Below are 19614 nucleotides of genomic sequence, written 5' to 3'. Positions count from 1 at the left end.
TGTTTACCGCGACGCGAACCGTTCAAATTCTCCAAAGAAACTGTCAAACATCCCGAAATCACCCGGGTCGAAATACACACACAATCGGGGGGGAAACAAAGACGGAAACGGCAACGAAAATCCGGCTTGTTTATCGCGACGCGAACACACAATCGGGGGGGAAACAAAGACGGAAACGGCAACGAAAATCCGGCTTGTTTACCGCGACGCGAACCGTTCAAATTCTCCAAAGCAACTGTCAAACATCCCGAAATCACCCGGGTCGAAATACACACACAATCGGGGGGGAAACATAGACGGAAACGGCAACGAAAATCCGGCTTGTTTACCGCGACGCGAACCGTTCAAATTCTCCAAAGCAACTGTCAAACATCCCGAAATCACCCGGGTCGAAATACACACACAATCGGGGGGGGAAACAAAGACGGAAACGGCAACGAAAATCCGGCTTGTTTACCGCGACGCGAACCGTTCAAATTCTCCAAAGCAACTGTCAAACATCCCGAAATCACCCGGGTCGAAATACACACACAATCGGGGGGGAAACATAGACGGAAACGGCAACGAAAATCCGGCTTGTTTACCGCGACGCGAACCGTTCAAATTCTCCAAAGCAACTGTCAAACATCCCGAAATCACCCGGGTCGAAATACACACACAATCGGGGGGGGAAACAAAGACGGAAACGGCAACGAAAATCCGGCTTGTTTACCGCGACGCGAACCGTTCAAATTCTCCAAAGCAACTGTCAAACATCCCGAAATCACCCGGGTCGAAATACACACACAATCGGGGGGGAAACATAGACGGAAACGGCAACGAAAATCCGGCTTGTTTACCGCGACGCGAACCGTTCAAATTCTCCAAAGCAACTGTCAAACATCCCGAAATCACCCGGGTCGAAATACACACACAATCGGGGGGGGAAACAAAGACGGAAACGGCAACGAAAATCCGGCTTGTTTACCGCGACGCGAACCGTTCAAATTCTCCAAAGCAACTGTCAAACATCCCGAAATCACCCGGGTCGAAATACACACACAATCGGGGGGGAAACATAGACGGAAACGGCAACGAAAATCCGGCTTGTTTACCGCGACGCGAACCGTTCAAATTCTCCAAAGCAACTGTCAAACATCCCGAAATCACCCGGGTCGAAATACACACACAATCGGGGGGGGAAACAAAGACGGAAACGGCAACGAAAATCCGGCTTGTTTACCGCGACGCGAACCGTTCAAATTCTCCAAAGCAACTGTCAAACATCCCGAAATCACCCGGGTCGAAATACACACACAATCGGGGGGGAAACAAAGACGGAAACGGCAACGAAAATCCGGCTTGTTTATCGCGACGCGAACACACAATCGGGGGGAAACAAAGACGGAAACGGCAACGAAAATCCGGCTTGTTTACCGCGACGCGAACCGTTCAAATTCTCCAAAGCAACTGTCAAACATCCCGAAATCACCCGGGTCGAAATACACACACAATCGGGGGGGAAACATAGACGGAAACGGCAACGAAAATCCGGCTTGTTTACCGCGATGCGAACCGTTCAAATTCTCCAAAGCAACTGTCAAACATCCCGAAATCACCCGGGTCGAAATACACACACAATCGGGGGGGAAACATAGACGGAAACGGCAACGAAAATCCGGCTTGTTTACCGCGACGCGAACCGTTCAAATTCTCCAAAGCAACTGTCAAACATCCCGAAATCACCCGGGTCGAAATACACACACAATCGGGGGGGAAACAAAGACGGAAACGGCAACGAAAATCCGGCTTGTTTACCGCGACGCGAACCGTTCAAATTCTCCAAAGCAACTGTCAAACATCCCGAAATCACCCGGGTCGAAATACACACACAATCGGGGGGGAAACATAGACGGAAACGGCAACGAAAATCCGGCTTGTTTACCGCGACGCGAACCGTTCAAATTCTCCAAAGCAACTGTCAAACATCCCGAAATCACCCGGGTCGAAATACACACACAATCGGGGGGGGAAACAAAGACGGAAACGGCAACGAAAATCCGGCTTGTTTACCGCGACGCGAACCGTTCAAATTCTCCAAAGCAACTGTCAAACATCCCGAAATCACCCGGGTCGAAATACACACACAATCGGGGGGGAAACATAGACGGAAACGGCAACGAAAATCCGGCTTGTTTACCGCGACGCGAACCGTTCAAATTCTCCAAAGCAACTGTCAAACATCCCGAAATCACCCGGGTCGAAATACACACACAATCGGGGGGGGAAACAAAGACGGAAACGGCAACGAAAATCCGGCTTGTTTACCGCGACGCGAACCGTTCAAATTCTCCAAAGAAACTGTCAAACATCCCGAAATCACCCGGGTCGAAATACACACACAATCGGGGGGAAACAAAGACGGAAACGGCAACGAAAATCCGGCTTGTTTATCGCGACGCGAACACACAATCGGGGGGGAAACAAAGACGGAAACGGCAACGAAAATCCGGCTTGTTTACCGCGACGCGAACCGTTCAAATTCTCCAAAGCAACTGTCAAACATCCCGAAATCACCCGGGTCGAAATACACACACAATCGGGGGGGAAACATAGACGGAAACGGCAACGAAAATCCGGCTTGTTTACCGCGACGCGAACCGTTCAAATTCTCCAAAGCAACTGTCAAACATCCCGAAATCACCCGGGTCGAAATACACACACAATCGGGGGGGAAACAAAGACGGAAACGGCAACGAAAATCCGGCTTGTTTACCGCGACGCGAACCGTTCAAATTCTCCAAAGCAACTGTCAAACATCCCGAAATCACCCGGGTCGAAATACACACACAATCGGGGGGGAAACATAGACGGAAACGGCAACGAAAATCCGGCTTGTTTACCGCGACGCGAACCGTTCAAATTCTCCAAAGCAACTGTCAAACATCCCGAAATCACCCGGGTCGAAATACACACACAATCGGGGGGGGGAAACAAAGACGGAAACGGCAACGAAAATCCGGCTTGTTTACCGCGACGCGAACCGTTCAAATTCTCCAAAGCAACTGTCAAACATCCCGAAATCACCCGGGTCGAAATACACACACAATCGGGGGGGAAACATAGACGGAAACGGCAACGAAAATCCGGCTTGTTTACCGCGACGCGAACCGTTCAAATTCTCCAAAGCAACTGTCAAACATCCCGAAATCACCCGGGTCGAAATACACACACAATCGGGGGGGAAACAAAGACGGAAACGGCAACGAAAATCCGGCTTGTTTACCGCGACGCGAACCGTTCAAATTCTCCAAAGAAACTGTCAAACATCCCGAAATCACCCGGGTCGAAATACACACACAATCGGGGGGGAAACAAAGACGGAAACGGCAACGAAAATCCGGCTTGTTTATCGCGACGCGAACACACAATCGGGGGGGAAACAAAGACGGAAACGGCAACGAAAATCCGGCTTGTTTACCGCGACGCGAACCGTTCAAATTCTCCAAAGCAACTGTCAAACATCCCGAAATCACCCGGGTCGAAATACACACACAATCGGGGGGGGGGAAACAAAGACGGAAACGGCAACGAAAATCCGGCTTGTTTACCGCGACGCGAACCGTTCAAATTCTCCAAAGCATCTGTCAAACATCCCGAAATCACTTACTTTACTTTACTTTTACTTTTATTGGCGCTACACCATTAGCTTGGCCTGCTGCACGATTCTCCGCCAACAAGCTCGGTCCATGGCTGCATGTCTCCAATTTCGCGGTGCACCCACACTTTCTAGATCGCTCTCCACTTGGTCCACCCACCTCGCACGTTGCACCCCCCTACGTCTTGTTCCTACCGGTTCCGACACAAACACCAACTTCGCAGGATTGATCTTCTGGTTCCGTTGGCTCAATTGCTCGGTACGTTCCGGCATCCTTGCAACATGACCGGCCCACTGCAACCGTCCAGCCTTCGCGACCTTCCGGATGCTTGGTTCGTTGTAGAGTTGTGCAAGTTCGTGGTTCATTCTCCGCCGCCATCCGTCGTTCTCATATACGCCACCAAAGATGGTCCTTAGCACTCGACGTTCGAAGACGCTTAGCGCTCGTATGTCCTCTTCGAGCATTGTCCATGTCTCGTGCCCGTAGAGGACGACCGGTCTTATCAGCGACTTGTAGATGGAACACTTCGTATGTAGGGAGAATTTCCGGGACCTTAGGCTCTTGTGGAGACCGAAATAAGCACGACTTCCAGCGATGATGCGTCTCCGAATTTCCCTGCTGCAGCTGTTGTCCGACGTCACCAACGATCCGAGGTATACAAACTCCTCTACCACCTCGAATTCGTCCCCGTCGATTGTAACGCTTGGTCCAATGCGAGCCCTAAGGGACTCGGTTCCTCCTGCCAGCAGGTACTTTGTCTTCGCCACATTCACCCTTAGCCCAACCTTCTCTGCTTCCCGCTTCAAGCCGGTGTACGCATCCGCAACCGCCTTGAACGTTCTGCCAACAATGTCCATGTCGTCAGCGAAGCAGATGAATTGGTTGGACTTGCTGAAGATCGTGCCCCGCAAATTGAAGCCCGCTCGTCTCATAACACCTTCTAGCGGGGGGGGGGGGGAAATACACACACAATCGGGGGGGAAACAAAGACGGAAACGGCAACGAAAATCCGGCTTGTTTACCGCGACGCGAACCGTTCAAATTCTCCAAAGCAACTGTCAAACATCCCGAAATCACCCGGGTCGAAATACACACACAATCGGGGGGGGAAACAAAGACGGAAACGGCAACGAAAATCCGGCTTGTTTACCGCGACGCGAACCGTTCAAATTCTCCAAAGCAACTGTCAAACATCCCGAAATCACCCGGGTCGAAATACACACACAATCGGGGGGGAAACAAAGACGGAAACGGCAACGAAAATCCGGCTTGTTTACCGCGACGCGAACCGTTCAAATTCTCCAAAGCAACTGTCAAACATCCCGAAATCACCCGGGTCGAAATACACACACAATCGGGGGGGAAACAAAGACGGAAACGGCAACGAAAATCCGGCTTGTTTACCGCGACGCGAACCGTTCAAATTCTCCAAAGCAACTGTCAAACATCCCGAAATCACCCGGGTCGAAATACACACACAATCGGGGGGGGAAACAAAGACGGAAACGGCAACGAAAATCCGGCTTGTTTACCGCGACGCGAACCGTTCAAATTCTCCAAAGCAACTGTCAAACATCCCGAAATCACCCGGGTCGAAATACACACACAATCGGGGGGGAAACAAAGACGGAAACGGCAACGAAAATCCGGCTTGTTTACCGCGACGCGAACCGTTCAAATTCTCCAAAGCAACTGTCAAACATCCCGAAATCACCCGGGTCGAAATACACACACAATCGGGGGGGAAACAAAGACGGAAACGGCAACGAAAATCCGGCTTGTTTACCGCGACGCGAACCGTTCAAATTCTCCAAAGCAACTGTCAAACATCCCGAAATCACCCGGGTCGAAATACACACACAATCGGGGGGGAAACATAGACGGAAACGGCAACGAAAATCCGGCTTGTTTACCGCGACGCGAACCGTTCAAATTCTCCAAAGCAACTGTCAAACATCCCGAAATCACCCGGGTCGAAATACACACACAATCGGGGGGGAAACAAAGACGGAAACGGCAACGAAAATCCGGCTTGTTTACCGCGACGCGAACCGTTCAAATTCTCCAAAGCAACTGTCAAACATCCCGAAATCACCCGGGTCGAAATACACACACAATCGGGGGGGAAACAAAGACGGAAACGGCAACGAAAATCCGGCTTGTTTACCGCGACGCGAACCGTTCAAATTCTCCAAAGCAACTGTCAAACATCCCGAAATCACCCGGGTCGAAATACACACACAATCGGGGGGGAAACAAAGACGGAAACGGCAACGAAAATCCGGCTTGTTTACCGCGACGCGAACCGTTCAAATTCTCCAAAGCAACTGTCAAACATCCCGAAATCACCCGGGTCGAAATACACACACAATCGGGGGGGGAAACAAAGACGGAAACGGCAACGAAAATCCGGCTTGTTTACCGCGACGCGAACCGTTCAAATTCTCCAAAGCAACTGTCAAACATCCCGAAATCACCCGGGTCGAAATACACACACAATCGGGGGGGGAAACAAAGACGGAAACGGCAACGAAAATCCGGCTTGTTTACCGCGACGCGAACCGTTCAAATTCTCCAAAGCAACTGTCAAACATCCCGAAATCACCCGGGTCGAAATACACACACAATCGGGGGGGAAACATAGACGGAAACGGCAACGAAAATCCGGCTTGTTTACCGCGACGCGAACCGTTCAAATTCTCCAAAGCAACTGTCAAACATCCCGAAATCACCCGGGTCGAAATACACACACAATCGGGGGGGAAACAAAGACGGAAACGGCAACGAAAATCCGGCTTGTTTACCGCGACGCGAACCGTTCAAATTCTCCAAAGCAACTGTCAAACATCCCGAAATCACCCGGGTCGAAATACACACACAATCGGGGGGGAAACAAAGACGGAAACGGCAACGAAAATCCGGCTTGTTTACCGCGACGCGAACCGTTCAAATTCTCCAAAGCAACTGTCAAACATCCCGAAATCACCCGGGTCGAAATACACACACAATCGGGGGGGAAACAAAGACGGAAACGGCAACGAAAATCCGGCTTGTTTACCGCGACGCGAACCGTTCAAATTCTCCAAAGCAACTGTCAAACATCCCGAAATCACCCGGGTCGAAATACACACACAATCGGGGGGGAAACAAAGACGGAAACGGCAACGAAAATCCGGCTTGTTTACCGCGACGCGAACCGTTCAAATTCTCCAAAGCAACTGTCAAACATCCCGAAATCACCCGGGTCGAAATACACACACAATCGGGGGGGAAACAAAGACGGAAACGGCAACGAAAATCCGGCTTGTTTACCGCGACGCGAACCGTTCAAATTCTCCAAAGCAACTGTCAAACATCCCGAAATCACCCGGGTCGAAATACACACACAATCGGGGGGGAAACAAAGACGGAAACGGCAACGAAAATCCGGCTTGTTTACCGCGACGCGAACCGTTCAAATTCTCCAAAGCAACTGTCAAACATCCCGAAATCACCCGGGTCGAAATACACACACAATCGGGGGGGAAACAAAGACGGAAACGGCAACGAAAATCCGGCTTGTTTACCGCGACGCGAACCGTTCAAATTCTCCAAAGCAACTGTCAAACATCCCGAAATCACCCGGGTCGAAATACACACACAATCGGGGGGGAAACAAAGACGGAAACGGCAACGAAAATCCGGCTTGTTTACCGCGACGCGAACCGTTCAAATTCTCCAAAGCAACTGTCAAACATCCCGAAATCACCCGGGTCGAAATACACACACAATCGGGGGGGAAACAAAGACGGAAACGGCAACGAAAATCCGGCTTGTTTACCGCGACGCGAACCGTTCAAATTCTCCAAAGCAACTGTCAAACATCCCGAAATCACCCGGGTCGAAATACACACACAATCGGGGGGGGAAACAAAGACGGAAACGGCAACGAAAATCCGGCTTGTTTACCGCGACGCGAACCGTTCAAATTCTCCAAAGCAACTGTCAAACATCCCGAAATCACCCGGGTCGAAATACACACACAATCGGGGGGGAAACAAAGACGGAAACGGCAACGAAAATCCGGCTTGTTTACCGCGACGCGAACCGTTCAAATTCTCCAAAGCAACTGTCAAACATCCCGAAATCACCCGGGTCGAAATACACACACAATCGGGGGGGAAACAAAGACGGAAACGGCAACGAAAATCCGGCTTGTTTACCGCGACGCGAACCGTTCAAATTCTCCAAAGCAACTGTCAAACATCCCGAAATCACCCGGGTCGAAATACACACACAATCGGGGGGGAAACAAAGACGGAAACGGCAACGAAAATCCGGCTTGTTTACCGCGACGCGAACCGTTCAAATTCTCCAAAGCAACTGTCAAACATCCCGAAATCACCCGGGTCGAAATACACACACAATCGGGGGGGAAACAAAGACGGAAACGGCAACGAAAATCCGGCTTGTTTACCGCGACGCGAACCGTTCAAATTCTCCAAAGCAACTGTCAAACATCCCGAAATCACCCGGGTCGAAATACACACACAATCGGGGGGGAAACAAAGACGGAAACGGCAACGAAAATCCGGCTTGTTTACCGCGACGCGAACCGTTCAAATTCTCCAAAGCAACTGTCAAACATCCCGAAATCACCCGGGTCGAAATACACACACAATCGGGGGGGAAACAAAGACGGAAACGGCAACGAAAATCCGGCTTGTTTACCGCGACGCGAACCGTTCAAATTCTCCAAAGCAACTGTCAAACATCCCGAAATCACCCGGGTCGAAATACACACACAATCGGGGGGGAAACAAAGACGGAAACGGCAACGAAAATCCGGCTTGTTTACCGCGACGCGAACCGTTCAAATTCTCCAAAGCAACTGTCAAACATCCCGAAATCACCCGGGTCGAAATACACACACAATCGGGGGGGAAACAAAGACGGAAACGGCAACGAAAATCCGGCTTGTTTACCGCGACGCGAACCGTTCAAATTCTCCAAAGCAACTGTCAAACATCCCGAAATCACCCGGGTCGAAATACACACACAATCGGGGGGGAAACAAAGACGGAAACGGCAACGAAAATCCGGCTTGTTTACCGCGACGCGAACCGTTCAAATTCTCCAAAGCAACTGTCAAACATCCCGAAATCACCCGGGTCGAAATACACACACAATCGGGGGGGAAACATAGACGGAAACGGCAACGAAAATCCGGCTTGTTTACCGCGACGCGAACCGTTCAAATTCTCCAAAGCAACTGTCAAACATCCCGAAATCACCCGGGTCGAAATACACACACAATCGGGGGGGGAAACAAAGACGGAAACGGCAACGAAAATCCGGCTTGTTTACCGCGACGCGAACCGTTCAAATTCTCCAAAGCAACTGTCAAACATCCCGAAATCACCCGGGTCGAAATACACACACAATCGGGGGGGAAACAAAGACGGAAACGGCAACGAAAATCCGGCTTGTTTACCGCGACGCGAACCGTTCAAATTCTCCAAAGCAACTGTCAAACATCCCGAAATCACCCGGGTCGAAATACACACACAATCGGGGGGGGAAACAAAGACGGAAACGGCAACGAAAATCCGGCTTGTTTACCGCGACGCGAACCGTTCAAATTCTCCAAAGCAACTGTCAAACATCCCGAAATCACCCGGGTCGAAATACACACACAATCGGGGGGGAAACAAAGACGGAAACGGCAACGAAAATCCGGCTTGTTTACCGCGACGCGAACCGTTCAAATTCTCCAAAGCAACTGTCAAACATCCCGAAATCACCCGGGTCGAAATACACACACAATCGGGGGGGAAACATAGACGGAAACGGCAACGAAAATCCGGCTTGTTTACCGCGACGCGAACCGTTCAAATTCTCCAAAGCAACTGTCAAACATCCCGAAATCACCCGGGTCGAAATACACACACAATCGGGGGGGAAACATAGACGGAAACGGCAACGAAAATCCGGCTTGTTTACCGCGACGCGAACCGTTCAAATTCTCCAAAGCAACTGTCAAACATCCCGAAATCACCCGGGTCGAAATACACACACAATCGGGGGGGGAAACAAAGACGGAAACGGCAACGAAAATCCGGCTTGTTTACCGCGACGCGAACCGTTCAAATTCTCCAAAGCAACTGTCAAACATCCCGAAATCACCCGGGTCGAAATACACACACAATCGGGGGGGAAACAAAGACGGAAACGGCAACGAAAATCCGGCTTGTTTACCGCGACGCGAACCGTTCAAATTCTCCAAAGCAACTGTCAAACATCCCGAAATCACCCGGGTCGAAATACACACACAATCGGGGGGGAAACATAGACGGAAACGGCAACGAAAATCCGGCTTGTTTACCGCGACGCGAACCGTTCAAATTCTCCAAAGCAACTGTCAAACATCCCGAAATCACCCGGGTCGAAATACACACACAATCGGGGGGGGAAACAAAGACGGAAACGGCAACGAAAATCCGGCTTGTTTACCGCGACGCGAACCGTTCAAATTCTCCAAAGAAACTGTCAAACATCCCGAAATCACCCGGGTCGAAATACACACACAATCGGGGGGGAAACAAAGACGGAAACGGCAACGAAAATCCGGCTTGTTTATCGCGACGCGAACACACAATCGGGGGGAAACAAAGACGGAAACGGCAACGAAAATCCGGCTTGTTTACCGCGACGCGAACCGTTCAAATTCTCCAAAGCAACTGTCAAACATCCCGAAATCACCCGGGTCGAAATACACACACAATCGGGGGGGGAAACAAAGACGGAAACGGCAACGAAAATCCGGCTTGTTTACCGCGACGCGAACCGTTCAAATTCTCCAAAGCATCTGTCAAACATCCCGAAATCACCCGGGTCGAAATACACACACAATCGGGGGGGAAACATAGACGGAAACGGCAACGAAAATCCGGCTTGTTTACCGCGACGCGAACCGTTCAAATTCTCCAAAGCAACTGTCAAACATCCCGAAATCACCCGGGTCGAAATACACACACAATCGGGGGGGGGGAAACAAAGACGGAAACGGCAACGAAAATCCGGCTTGTTTACCGCGACGCGAACCGTTCAAATTCTCCAAAGCAACTGTCAAACATCCCGAAATCACCCGGGTCGAAATACACACACAATCGGGGGGGAAACATAGACGGAAACGGCAACGAAAATCCGGCTTGTTTACCGCGACGCGAACCGTTCAAATTCTCCAAAGCAACTGTCAAACATCCCGAAATCACCCGGGTCGAAATACACACACAATCGGGGGGGAAACAAAGACGGAAACGGCAACGAAAATCCGGCTTGTTTACCGCGACGCGAACCGTTCAAATTCTCCAAAGCAACTGTCAAACATCCCGAAATCACCCGGGTCGAAATACACACACAATCGGGGGGGGAAACATAGACGGAAACGGCAACGAAAATCCGGCTTGTTTACCGCGACGCGAACCGTTCAAATTCTCCAAAGCAACTGTCAAACATCCCGAAATCACCCGGGTCGAAATACACACACAATCGGGGGGGAAACATAGACGGAAACGGCAACGAAAATCCGGCTTGTTTACCGCGACGCGAACCGTTCAAATTCTCCAAAGCAACTGTCAAACATCCCGAAATCACCCGGGTCGAAATACACACACAATCGGGGGGGGGAAACAAAGACGGAAACGGCAACGAAAATCCGGCTTGTTTACCGCGACGCGAACCGTTCAAATTCTCCAAAGAAACTGTCAAACATCCCGAAATCACCCGGGTCGAAATACACACACAATCGGGGGGGAAACAAAGACGGAAACGGCAACGAAAATCCGGCTTGTTTATCGCGACGCGAACACACAATCGGGGGGGAAACAAAGACGGAAACGGCAACGAAAATCCGGCTTGTTTACCGCGACGCGAACCGTTCAAATTCTCCAAAGCAACTGTCAAACATCCCGAAATCACCCGGGTCGAAATACACACACAATCGGGGGGGAAACATAGACGGAAACGGCAACGAAAATCCGGCTTGTTGACCGCGACGCGAACCGTTCAAATTCTCCAAAGCAACTGTCAAACATCCCGAAATCACCCGGGTCGAAATACACACACAATCGGGGGGGAAACATAGACGGAAACGGCAACGAAAATCCGGCTTGTTTACCGCGACGCGAACCGTTCAAATTCTCCAAAGCAACTGTCAAACATCCCGAAATCACCCGGGTCGAAATACACACACAATCGGGGGGGGAAACAAAGACGGAAACGGCAACGAAAATCCGGCTTGTTTACCGCGACGCGAACCGTTCAAATTCTCCAAAGAAACTGTCAAACATCCCGAAATCACCCGGGTCGAAATACACACACAATCGGGGGGGAAACAAAGACGGAAACGGCAACGAAAATCCGGCTTGTTTACCGCGACGCGAACCGTTCAAATTCTCCAAAGCAACTGTCAAACATCCCGAAATCACCCGGGTCGAAATACACACACAATCGGGGGGGAAACAAAGACGGAAACGGCAACGAAAATCCGGCTTGTTTACCGCGACGCGAACCGTTCAAATTCTCCAAAGCAACTGTCAAACATCCCGAAATCACCCGGGTCGAAATACACACACAATCGGGGGGGAAACATAGACGGAAACGGCAACGAAAATCCGGCTTGTTTACCGCGACGCGAACCGTTCAAATTCTCCAAAGCAACTGTCAAACATCCCGAAATCACCCGGGTCGAAATACACACACAATCGGGGGGGAAACAAAGACGGAAACGGCAACGAAAATCCGGCTTGTTTACCGCGACGCGAACCGTTCAAATTCTCCAAAGAAACTGTCAAACATCCCGAAATCACCCGGGTCGAAATACACACACAATCGGGGGGGAAACAAAGACGGAAACGGCAACGAAAATCCGGCTTGTTTATCGCGACGCGAACACACAATCGGGGGGGAAACAAAGACGGAAACGGCAACGAAAATCCGGCTTGTTTACCGCGACGCGAACCGTTCAAATTCTCCAAAGCAACTGTCAAACATCCCGAAATCACCCGGGTCGAAATACACACACAATCGGGGGGGGAAACAAAGACGGAAACGGCAACGAAAATCCGGCTTGTTTACCGCGACGCGAACCGTTCAAATTCTCCAAAGCATCTGTCAAACATCCCGAAATCACCCGGGTCGAAATACACACACAATCGGGGGGGAAACATAGACGGAAACGGCAACGAAAATCCGGCTTGTTTACCGCGACGCGAACCGTTCAAATTCTCCAAAGCAACTGTCAAACATCCCGAAATCACCCGGGTCGAAATACACACACAATCGGGGGGGGGGAAACAAAGACGGAAACGGCAACGAAAATCCGGCTTGTTTACCGCGACGCGAACCGTTCAAATTCTCCAAAGCAACTGTCAAACATCCCGAAATCACCCGGGTCGAAATACACACACAATCGGGGGGGTGTCGAGATTCCTCCCTGGCGAGAGCTCCTCAAGCCTCGCCGTTACCTGGTCCACCTCGTCAACCGTCCCCGTCCTTCAATCACGCGTCTTCACGCTGCGGTGGTAGATTTTCAACTGTCTCCCTCGCGCCCGAGCTGTCAAATCTCCCTGACTACACTGTTAACTGTGTTTACCCATTTTAAGTAATAATGTACCTATAAATGCATAACCCTACATCTCTCTCCTAGTCCAGAAAAAAAAACTAAAAATAAAATAAAAAAAAACCATTCAATGTAAAAACAATGTTTATTTCATTCAAATTTAAGAGAGAAAAAAAAAAAAAAATACTCAGAACGGTTGAAACAGCGAAGTTTGCTAAGAATTGTAGCGTGCGGGCAATTTCTTCGCCCTGGTGGGACGGTCACGTGCCAGCACAGTACCTTTTACATGATCATCACACGAATGTTTGGGTCGCTTGACTGTTTGCTCCTCTATATCGGTTGATTCAGACTTCTTGTCGCCCTCGGTTGGTTCAGCTTCCGGATTCGGATTATCAGACGAGGTTTCCAAAGGCCACTTCCTCAGGTGGGTTACGCACCGACGATATCTAACTCCATTCTCGCTTTCTATCACCACGTCGTTCTCACTTCGCTTAATGACTGTGAATCGTTCAGAACGGAAATTTGGCTCAAGCTTGCCGCTGTCATAGTTCTTGACCATAACTGAATCGCCAACCTTGATGTCCGACGGCTTTGCGTGGCGATGTTTGTCCGCATACAGCTTTCCTTTCGCTTTCTTCATAGCATCCATGTCACGTACGCCTTCATCGCGGTATGATCCTGGTTCGGTTCTGAGGGACGGGAGTAGGTCTTTGACGGGACGACCCAAAAGCAGCTCGAGCGGGGCCTTCTCAGTGACGCTGTGTGGTGTTCTGTTGTACACGTGCACAAATTCCTGAAGCGCTGTCCTCCAATCAGTCCCCGATGCCTTAGCGATTCGTAGCGTTCGAAGAATCCCTTGATTTGACCTCTCCACCAAACCGTTCATCTGCGGCCAATAAGGAATAGTGTGGTTCAAGCGTACATTCTTGCTCAGGCAGTAGTTGCGGAATTCCTCACTGGCGAAAGGGGGGCCGTTATCGCTGCGGATTACTTCAGGATAGGTTTGCTCGCCGAACACACTTTCCAGAGCTTCGATGGTCTTGGCAGCCGTTGTAGTCTTCATTTCGATGACTTTGAGAAACCGACTGTAATAGTCGATAACGACGAGAAAAGTAGCGCACTCTTTAGCCGTAAAAAAATCTACGGCAATTTCCTGCCAGGCCCGTTCCGGCATCTGCTTACGCTGCATTGGTTCTGGAGGATTTTGTTTACTAACAACAGCACAACCACGACATTGCTGGATATTATCCTTCACGTCTCGATCCATGCAGGGCCACCAAACTCTTTCCCGCAGATTTCTACGCATAGACACGACTCCAGGATGACCTCGATGGGCGATCTCCAGGGCTCTGGCTCTCAGCTTTACTGGAAGTATAATCCTCTCGCCACGGATCAACATCCCATCGACAACTCCGAGTTCCTTGTCGAAAGCTTGATAACGGAAGAGCTCCGGCGGCCATTCACCAGTTTCGAGTGCCTTCATGATTGCGGACAAGTTGTCGTCGTTGGATGTTTCCCGTCTGATTTCATTGAACGTTATGGCTGCTGGACCTTCACCCACTGCCAACAGATAATGCTCAGCGTTGTCGTCGAATGCTGGATCTTCTTGATTCACAAGTCGCGAGAGTGGATCTGAGATGTTGTCGGTCCCCGGTAAATACTCTACCCCAAAATCGTACGGCTGCAACCGTAGAGCCCATCCTTCAGCCCTCGAGCACGCGCGTTTTCCTATCTGATGTTTACCACCATAGATGTACTCTAGCGTCTTGTGATCAGTATACAACGTGAAGTGTAGCCCAAACAAGTAGAAGAAAAATTTCTCCACTGCCCAAACTACAGCCAATGCTTCTCGTTGTGTTTGCGGGTAGACTCGTTCAGACACCGTCAAGCCCTTGGAAGCAAAACTGACGATTCTGGGGGTGTTGTTGGAGTCCCGCTGGACGAGCACTGCTCCCAGTCCCACAGGCGAAGCATCAACGTAGAGCTCGGTCGTTTCCCTGGGGTCGAAAAATCCAAGCTTGCGAACATGGTTAGACAGTTCGTTACGCAAGTCGTCGAAGGCCTGTGCTTGTTCCAATCCGAAAGTGGCGATTTCTCCTCGGAGATACTTCCTTAACGGCTCGGATCTTGTTGAAAGATGTGGGATAAAATGGCCAACAAAGTTCATTAGCCCCAGAAAACTACGGACTTCTTCCTTCGTTTCTGGTTTCCGGAAGTTTTTTATAGCCTGAACCTTCTCCGCCGACGGGCTGATGCCATGGGCACTCACTTTGAAACCGAGAATTTCGAGTTCCTGCACCCGAATGATGCACTTGCCCCGATTCAGCATCGTGTTGTTGCGTTCCAGCACTGCGAGGACTTCCCGCAAACGCTCGTCGTGCTCCTGAAGGGTTCTTCCCGCCACCACTATATCGTCAATATAGATTATCACTCCTTCTATTCCAGCTAACATCTCGGTCATGATGCGTTGAAAGATTTCTGGCGCGCACGTTATCCCGAACATTAACCTAAAATACAACCAATTTGTTTGAATTTGTCACCTGAAAAATTCAACCATTCTAACCTTTTGAACCGCATCAAACCTCTCGCAGTCATGAACGTTGTTATTGCTCTGGATTCAGGGTGTAATTCAACGTGGTAGAACGCAGAAGTAATGTCCAATCTTGAGAAGTACACCGCGCCTCGTAGTTTATTCAGGAACGTATCGATGACCGGAAGCGGATAGTGTTCACGCTTTATCGCCTCGTTGGGATATTTCATGTTTATGCAGATTCGTACGTCCCCCGAGCCCTTGGGAATAACTACCATCGGGGAGATCCATACAGGCGGGCCTTCAACTTTTTCGATAATGTCGGTTTGCAGCATTTCCATGATCTTGGCGTCCACCTTCTCTTCCATAGCCACCGGCACACGGAGGTACGAGATCAGTCTGGGAGGAACGCTTTTGTCAATGGACAACTTGACTTGAACGTTAGGGAACTTCGGAAACGGTTCAACCTTCGCGGTAATGTTATCAACACTGATTCCAACCTTGAGCACATGGAGTTCCTCGGATGTTCGTTTACTCAGAAGGCATTTCGTGGCTCCCTTAATGACGAAAAACTCTGCATAAGTGTGTGGCTTCCATGGGTTGACTGACACGTGAGCTTCGAACATTGTCAGCACGCACAACGAGTCCCGGCTTGCGTATGCCGTGAAGCTCCGGCTACAGTGTGACCTCTCATTGTACAGCTTAACCTTGGCTTCAGTCAGTTTATCCCAAACAGCCTCTGTGATCGTGTTGATTGACGAACCGGAATCGATTAGAAATTCCACTGGATAGGAATCGATCATGCAGAAGATGTGCCCATCACTTCCGTTGCTGCCAGAATCATCGACCTGTCAAGCAAAATAAACGAAAACACACGCATCAGTCTCGGCTTCAATTCATTTTATTAATTGCCAACAACAAAAACCGTTACGTCGAGCTTTTAATCACTCTCTTCCAACAAAACAAACAGTTTAGCAAAACTTCTATTCTACCTTAGAGATATCCTCGGGTTTCGGGCGCCGCGGGACCTCCTCCTTCCAAGCTTCTGCCTCGTCCAAAGCATTGGCATCGTTTTCCGGACGCCTCCATTCGTTCTGTCCACGACCGGGACACTTTCGAGCGTAGTGCCCGATTTTCCCGCACTGCCGACAACGCAAACCACGTGCTGTGCAGCTGTTCGAGTTGCTGTCGTGGTTCCAGGAACCGCACCGGGTGCACACAACGCGAGGTCGACTCGTTCCAAACCGTCCTCTTGGCTTTGAATCACCACGAGAGCGACTGGGTCCAGCAGACCAGCCACTTGCACGATGTTTTGACATAGCGAGCACCTCCTCTGCCACAAATGGCTTTGTTTTCTCCTTTTGCTGGATAAGAATCTCACGATTGTTCGCGTAATTCGTCAGTGCGTCCAGGTCCATGATGTTCTCCAATCCTTTGTCTCGCACTTTCTCGTCCTTGGCTGCCATTGAGATTTGCTGCAGAATTTCTTTGTCCTCTCGTTCATTGAACTCACATCGAGCGGCTTGCGTGCGTAGTCGCAGCAAATAGTGTTTGAAGGACTCGTCTGGCTTCTGCCTCAGCGAGCGGAAAATTTCGAGCTCCACCCGGTCGTTCACCTTGCCGACGAAAAATTTGTCCAATCTCTTAATGGCATTGTCGTACTCAGGATCTTCTGGTGGCCTCATTGGAACCGGAACGACTTCCGGGATTATCTCCTCCGGTACCGGCTTCAGGTTGTAAAAGATACGTTGCAAACCTCGCCCTCCGAATGAGAGCAACCTCACGAACTTTTCGTGCTGCGTAAACACGTTCTGCATCTCCATCTCCAGCTCGAAGGCTCGTAGCCACTCCTCCCATTCCCGTCGTAAATCTTGTGAATCAACCGTTGCGTCGAACGGTGCTAGCGAGCAACGCAGCTTACTGCTGGTATCCATCTGTAATTGAACGGAACAAACAAATTTCATAACAACCAATTCATCTCATCCGTGCGAAAAGTATTTTGTCAATTTCAATGACAACTCTCAGATGATTCATCTTTACATCTGTGTCTTTAAACTTGTTCATGCTTCATCTGTACCGTCTGTGGCTGTACTGTCAGTTTCTCCCTCTTTCTCTCTCTTTCTCCGGGCTTCATCCGGTACCGATATTTGTATTGGTGGCGCTTCGGGCTTCAACCGGTCCCGCTCTTTTGTATTGGTGGCGCTTCGGGCTTCATCCGGTCCCGCTCTTTTGTATTAGTGGCGCTTCGGGCTTCAACCGGTCCCGCTCTTTTGTGTTGGCGCTTCGGGCTTCAACCGGTCCCGCTCTTTTGAATCTTCCTCCTTCTCCATTCCAGGCCCCTCTAAGCCATCGAATCAAAAAAATCTTTCCGCAACCATTCTCCGCCCGCACACACGTCAAACCAATTCATTTCAAGAAATACCATCTCGAGATGAAAAAATACCTACCCTCGATCGTACCGGCTGCGCCAATTGTCGAGATTCCTCCCTGGCGAGAGCTCCTCAAGCCTCGCCGTTACCTGGTCCACCTCGTCAACCGTCCCCGTCCTTCAATCACGCGTCTTCACGCTGCGGTGGTAGATTTTCAACTGTCTCCCTCGCGCCCGAGCTGTCAAATCTCCCTGACTACACTGTTAACTGTGTTTACCCATTTTAAGTAATAATGTACCTATAAATGCATAACCCTACAGGGGGGAAACAAAGACGGAAACGGCAACGAAAATCCGGCTTGTTTACCGCGACGCGAACCGTTCAAATTCTCCAAAGCAACTGTCAAACATCCCGAAATCACCCGGGTCGAAATACACACACAATCGGGGGGGAAACAAAGACGGAAACGGCAACGAAAATCCGGCTTGTTTACCGCGACGCGAACCGTTCAAATTCTCCAAAGCAACTGTCAAACATCCCGAAATCACCCGGGTCGAAATACACACACAATCGGGGGGGAAACAAAGACGGAAACGGCAACGAAAATCCGGCTTGTTTACCGCGACGCGAACCGTTCAAATTCTCCAAAGCAACTGTCAAACATCCCGAAATCACCCGGGTCGAAATACACACACAATCGGGGGGGAAACATAGACGGAAACGGCAACGAAAATCCGGCTTGTTTACCGCGACGCGAACCGTTCAAATTCTCCAAAGCAACTGTCAAACATCCCGAAATCACCCGGGTCGAAATACACACACAATCGGGGGGGGGAAACAAAGACGGAAACGGCAACGAAAATCCGGCTTGTTTACCGCGACGCGAACCGTTCAAATTCTCCAAAGCATCTGTCAAACATCCCGAAATCACCCGGGTCGAAATACACACACAATCGGGGGGGAAACATAGACGGAAACGGCAACGAAAATCCGGCTTGTTTACCGCGACGCGAACCGTTCAAATTCTCCAAAGCAACTGTCAAACATCCCGAAATCACCCGGGTCGAAATACACACACAATCGGGGGGGGAAACAAAGACGGAAACGGCAACGAAAATCCGGCTTGTTTACCGCGACGCGAACCGTTCAAATTCTCCAAAGCAACTGTCAAACATCCCGAAATCACCCGGGTCGAAATACACACACAATCGGGGGGGGAAACAAAGACGGAAACGGCAACGAAAATCCGGCTTGTTTACCGCGACGCGAACCGTTCAAATTCTCCAAAGCAACTGTCAAACATCCCGAAATCACCCGGGTCGAAATACACACACAATCGGGGGGGAAACAAAGACGGAAACGGCAACGAAAATCCGGCTTGTTTACCGCGACGCGAACCGTTCAAATTCTCCAAAGTGTGATATCCTCAAGTTTAAAGTAAAACACATTTATTGCGGTTTACAATGCACCGCTTTA

General features: G+C 50.2%; 2 protein-coding genes across 3 annotated transcripts; both read right to left on the bottom strand.

Annotated features, from left to right (window-relative positions):
* Window positions 1-3676: 3676 nt before the first annotated feature.
* LOC120426066 (uncharacterized protein K02A2.6-like) lies at window positions 3677-15700 on the bottom strand. The gene is made up of 3 exons (XM_039590751.1): window positions 13519-15700; window positions 4424-4575; window positions 3677-4162 (listed from the first exon to the last, which is right to left on the bottom strand). Exons 1-3 carry the CDS (start codon window positions 15698-15700, stop codon window positions 3677-3679), a joined length of 2820 nt encoding a protein of 939 aa, XP_039446685.1.
* A 27-nt stretch (window positions 15701-15727) lies between these two features.
* LOC120426059 (uncharacterized protein K02A2.6-like) lies at window positions 15728-18450 on the bottom strand. 2 transcript variants are annotated; one of them, XM_039590745.1, is made up of 3 exons: window positions 18217-18450; window positions 16762-17703; window positions 15728-16617 (listed from the first exon to the last, which is right to left on the bottom strand). In XM_039590745.1, the coding sequence occupies exons 2-3, from the start codon at window positions 17701-17703 to the stop codon at window positions 15742-15744; spliced, it is 1818 nt and encodes a 605-aa protein (XP_039446679.1). In that variant the 5' UTR covers window positions 18217-18450; the 3' UTR covers window positions 15728-15741. The 2 variants fall into 2 exon arrangements, with proteins under 2 accessions (XP_039446679.1, XP_039446678.1); XM_039590744.2 differs by lacking the exon at window positions 18217-18450 and having other exon boundaries at window positions 16762-18206.
* Between the last annotated feature and the right edge of the window lie 1164 nt (window positions 18451-19614).

This window comes from Culex pipiens, chromosome 1 (genome assembly GCF_016801865.2).
Source record: "Culex pipiens pallens isolate TS chromosome 1, TS_CPP_V2, whole genome shotgun sequence".
Taxonomy (NCBI): Eukaryota; Metazoa; Arthropoda; class Insecta; order Diptera; family Culicidae; genus Culex; species Culex pipiens.
Note: the sequence above shows the minus strand (reverse complement) of the source record. Positions and strands in the feature narration are given on the sequence as shown.